The 5,165-nt window shown below is 42.5% G+C and overlaps 1 protein-coding gene across 1 annotated transcript; it reads left to right on the top strand.

Annotated features, from left to right (window-relative positions):
* Nucleotides 1–324: 324 nt before the first annotated feature.
* Nucleotides 325–4,778, top strand: LOC128221703 (uncharacterized). Its single transcript, XM_052930303.1, has 8 exons — nt 325–391; nt 508–622; nt 2,075–2,226; nt 2,628–2,735; nt 3,134–3,245; nt 3,578–3,726; nt 3,981–4,095; nt 4,553–4,778. The coding sequence occupies exons 1-8, from the start codon at nt 373–375 to the stop codon at nt 4,776–4,778; spliced, it is 996 nt and encodes a 331-aa protein (XP_052786263.1). The 5' UTR covers nt 325–372.
* Nucleotides 4,779–5,165: the final 387 nt, after the last annotated feature.

Below are 5,165 nucleotides of genomic sequence, written 5' to 3'. Positions count from 1 at the left end.
TATTTTATTTACCTTTAGTTAAATGCTGTTTGCACTCCTACGCACAGGGTACAGACGGTCGAAAAATCGCTCAAAAACCTCTCTATATGCTTATTAAATATTGTTCTCCTTAAACCAATTTTCGGACCACTTTGCGCATGATTGTTGCAGAACTGAAGGTTAAACACCACTCTTGCTGTTCATCTCAGGTGCGCGGATGTCGTCAATCTTCCCCTGGGATGCTCGCTGGTGAAGAACACCGGCGACTGTTGCTCCACGATCCAGTGCACGGGTAACACCGGCACGTTCACGAGCTCCCAGACCATCACCGGAACCATCGGTGGCAACCCGGCCCCGCAGCCAGGAGGCACGGCAACCGGAAACCCAGGAAGCATGATAACTGGAGCGCTCAGTAAGAATTTTCATTGGATTTTGTTGCATTTAAATTATGTTTCATACATATACCAATGACTAGCAGTGAATATTTAACACCAAACAGGTGAAATAATCATCTATACTTTTTATCAGGCGGTTGTCTGTACAAGGGAGCGTTGTACCAGGTTGGTCGTCGCTGGGACGACGGATGCTCTTACACGTGTGTGTGCGCGGATGGATCTACCGGGCAGTATAAATGTTCACCCAAGTAGGTAAATCCGTTTTAGATAATCATATTGATATATTATGCTATACACATTTTAGAATGGGGGTTGCTTGTACATGTATCGTGAGTTTGAAAAGACAATAGTAAAGAATAAAACAAGGTACCCGAAGTGATGTTAAATCACAATTGCTTGATTGATATGAATGATAGCTAGTTGAATACGGTAGTGGCCTATTACGCATTATATTTTTTTCGATAAAAATGGCCGAGGGGTTCCGAATGATATTTTCACTCAAACCGGGGTTAATGGTTACACACTACTATTTCCCTATACATTTCAGTGTTAACGGGCAAAACTTCAGATCGGATAAAAATGCTATGTGTAGGGTTTCACGTATATGACAACCATGCATTTTCTTAAAATTCAGTTCAAAGTCAAATTATTTAAACAATACAAAAAGGTTTGTGACATTTCTCCTAAGAAAATTCGCTTACTTTGAAGTAAGGCACCGCTAATTTTCGAAGGCGGGATTTTTTCCATGTTCTTTTCCAGCCAAAAATATATTCTCTAAGATATTCATGATTTTTTTCTTTATCTGATTGCAGATAAAGGAATGAATTCAAAGTATAACATTTATTAATTCTGTGCATTAAATACTCACGATTTTACAAAACCTCAGTGTGAAGTTACATTCACAATCTATATATTATATAGACGTATACATATATGCACGCTTCGGTCGCGGACAACATCCGGGGACTTGGGATTTATTTATAACGTTCCGCTACGTCAAGTTGATTTAACCATATTTCATTGTATAAATTATACCGTTATGCACAAGTCAATTGTAACCATGGCCTCCCCAGGTCCGGGGGTATACCGGGGATAGCTGGGGACATGGGCCGTGTTTTTACCTTCCAGATGGCCCCGCAGAGTGACGGGTTAATGCGGTGGTTTTGTCTTCGCGTCAAATATAGCGGGGAATGGGCCTTACCTAGGGTCCCTGGAGTTCGGGGGCATTCGGTGGGGGATTTTACCAATAGTTCGTTCCCGCAGGGCAGATATTTTACCCTGGCCGTGTTTTTACTTTCCAGGTGGCCCCGCAGGGCCGGGTGACCGCAGTGGTTTTGTCATAGCGCCAAATTAAGCGGAGATTGGGCCTTACCTAGGGTCCCTGGAGTTCGGGGGCATTCGGTGGGGGATTTTACCAATAGTTCGTTCCCGCAGGGCAGATATTTTACCCGGGCTTGGCTGAACCGGAAGTCAAAGTCCCCGCTATTCCCCGGAGCTGGGAGGGGGGGGGGCGTGGTTACAATTGACTGGTGTATTACTCGTTCATATCACACATGGGTCAGGACACAAGTAATTACAACATAAGCAAAAGGTTACGTCATATTCGGTTACCTACAACTCGAAATATAAATTCAAATTCACTGAGATCTTTGGTGACAGGTGTGATACTAGTATACTATGATCGCCGGTATTTTCCGCAGGTGCCCTACATTCGGCACACTTCCCACGGGATGCTCGCTTCGGTCTAACCCGAATGACCCGTGCTGTCAGCAGCCCGTCTGTCCCGTCGGAACTGTCACCTCCAATGGTCAGCCCGTGGTCATCGTGCCTACCTATGGCAATGCATTCACAGGTAGGACTGGGGCGGCATTCACAGGTAGGACTGGGGCGGCATTCACAGGTAGGACTGGGGCGGCATTCACAGGTAGGACTGGGGCGGCATTCACAGGTAGGACTGGGGCGGCATTCACAGGTAGGACTGGGGCGGTATTCATAAAACTCCTTAAGTCATTTCCTAACTTTATCAAATTTCTTAATTTTTTCATTGTCAAATGAACAGAAATGTATAAGTGTTTTTAACATAAAAGTATGTTTTTGCAAAACCGTCAATAGGAAAAATGTATTTTGGAAATCCTTTACTTTTTATTTCATATGAAAACAGATAATAAAATAGGAACTTATATCTGAACTTAAAATTTTCAAGTTTTATTGTGTGAAAAATAATAATACACTGCCGTAATGTTAGATATGGAGGATATGGTCAGCCGGTGATGCCCCAAGCCGGCACCCAGACTTCCGGTATGAACACTACCCCCTCCCCAGGTAGCGGCGGCACAGGCACCGTCATTACCGGAAGTGGTCGTAAGTATCTAATGACACATAAACCCGAGGACATGAAGTCATTTTGGCTGATTTCTGCCATTTCGGGCGATTTTATGGTCTTATATGAACCATACTTCGGCATTGGTATGCATACATACGGTGACCATTCGTCATTGGGCGTATGCTCGCCTTTCGTTGCGAAAATGCGAAAACATGAAATGGCATAAATCAGTCACCATAGAAGTCGTTCCATCTGAAAAAAGTGGCATGGGATAAGATCTGAAGATCTCTGAAGATTAATGAATGCATCAGCAGCTAGTTAACCCGTCTCTGTTTTGTTTTGAAGATTTTAATAAATCTTATTTTTGCCATGATTACTTCATTTAAGACACATACGCTCTAAAAACGAGTTCTACCAATTTTCTTTAAATATCCAGGCGGATGTGTGTACAAGAGTAACAAGTGGCGCCTTGCCACCTGGGACGATGGCTGTCAGTATCGATGTGAGTGTCTTGACCCTACCGCCGGACAGTACAGGTGTACCGAAAGGTGAGAAACACATAGGCTATTCTGCAATTTTATTTCTTCCATTTACAAGAACTGTAAATTGATGAGTTGCATTTATGTTGACATTAAAACTATATTAACTTTAAGGCGGCATTTGCGCAGTTTTTCCCCACATTAAATAACAATGGAGGTAGCGTTTTTAACCTTGGTAAAGTCGTCGTCCTGGGTAGCGGCTACATTTGTGACGTACACACATTGAAGATTGGCCATAATTTTGTAAACATGACATTGTTTTGAAATGGAAATTTTATATTTTATGTAGTATAATGTGTTTAGAATGAGACTTTCATAAACTAGTTTGTACTCCTGCGCAGGTGCCCGGCGTACGTGAACCTGCCTCCCCAGTGCAGCCTACAGACGGATCCACACGACCACTGCTGCAAGACAGTCCACTGTGACTACAATATGGTCGTCACCACGCCCGCCCCCATCTTCGCCGTCACCACACCGCCCACTGGAGATGGTAACATTCTGCATTTTAGACATGTTACTTTTATTTTATGTTTCCATCTTGCAACGATCTGGAAAAGGCTGCATTTTTTTCCGACGGATTTTCTTTTATTTATCATAATGAACCTGAAGTAGTATACATTGTGATGCTTGCCTCCATTGCTGCCTTGTACTTCAATGTATTGAACGTGTGACTAGGTCTGAAAGTATGATTTTATTACATTATTATCATGCTTTAATATTACGTTGTTTAAATAACTGTTTCAGCCCTGTGTCACTACAAGGGCCTGTATTACCGACAGGGCGAGTCCTGGTATGACGGATGTGGACTCCAGTGCCGCTGTGAGGACGCCCTGAACCACTACTACCAGTGCACGGACAGGTAAACATGGACACCCAACCATGATGGCAATGATTGTTTAACCATCGTAAAATATCTATTAAGTAGTAAACGGGATGATATTCGGAAAAACATGTAGACATCGTTTGAACTTCAGTCGAACCCCGTTTAGGTCGAACTCGCTTAGCTCGAATTCCTCGTTGGCTCGAACTGGATGTAAAGGACCGATTTCATTAAACTGAATGTAAGCAATACCGCTTGGCTCGAATTTCGTGGTATTTTTGCCGGTTCCTGTGAGTTCGAGCCAACCGGGATCTATTGTAGTCGTATATTACGATGGACACGACCATGACCTTACAAGTAACTTTATTTGTTTTCATTTGGATTCCCTTATTCTTTTTCCCTGCCCTATTCGTTGTAACCCTATTATGGAGTTTTTAGTCTTTAGATTGATTTGTGTCCAAAAATCAGATTCACTTCTAAATATAACCCTCTACAGGTGCCCCAAGTACACCAACGTGCCTTCCACGTGCACATTCGTCGCCGACCCCAAGGACCCACAGTGTTGCCGGGTACCACAGTGTCAGAACGCCGGCGGAAATGTAGGAACAACGGGATTTGTTGGCGCCTTCACCGGATATGGCCACCCAACCAGCATCACATCTGGGATGATCAGCCATACCAGTTACAACAGTAAGAACGGAGTTCTTTTTATCGCTGTGTAAGGTGATCAACCAATCATTAATTCAAACACAGATGTGGTATAGTTTTAAGTTACAAAATGTTAAATTTGAATATTGTAAATGTTTTAACCGAGTGCTGTTTTATATAGATAGTGTGCTATTTAAGAAATAAATTAACACAATTGCTTTATAATCATAGTGATATTATATTTCATTACTTCTCTTATATATTTATGTATCATAATCGTAGCATCATTCTGGTGTTACTCAAAAATGAAGTTCATGCAAAAAATGATATGATGGTTTTCAATATACCTTAACACCTGCCTCAGTTAACACCTTAAGGGTGGGGGGAGCTAAAAACGTCCATCGTCCGGGTTTTTTATGGCAAAAATGAATAAAATATGCCCAAATGCACCATTTCGGACT

Source organism: Mya arenaria, chromosome 16, assembly GCF_026914265.1.
Source record: "Mya arenaria isolate MELC-2E11 chromosome 16, ASM2691426v1".
NCBI lineage: Eukaryota > Metazoa > Mollusca > Bivalvia > Myida > Myidae > Mya > Mya arenaria.
Note: the sequence above shows the minus strand (reverse complement) of the source record. Positions and strands in the feature narration are given on the sequence as shown.

What these genes read in the sequence shown, in the direction of transcription:
- LOC128221703 (XM_052930303.1), top strand. An exon ending in CAGTATAAATGTTCACCCAA is followed by an intron (nt 623 to 2,074) that starts GTAGGTAAATCC and finishes TATTTTCCGCAG; the next exon opens with GTGCCCTACATTCGGCACAC. An exon ending in CTATGGCAATGCATTCACAG is followed by an intron (nt 2,227 to 2,627) that starts GTAGGACTGGGG and finishes TTAGATATGGAG; the next exon opens with GATATGGTCAGCCGGTGATG.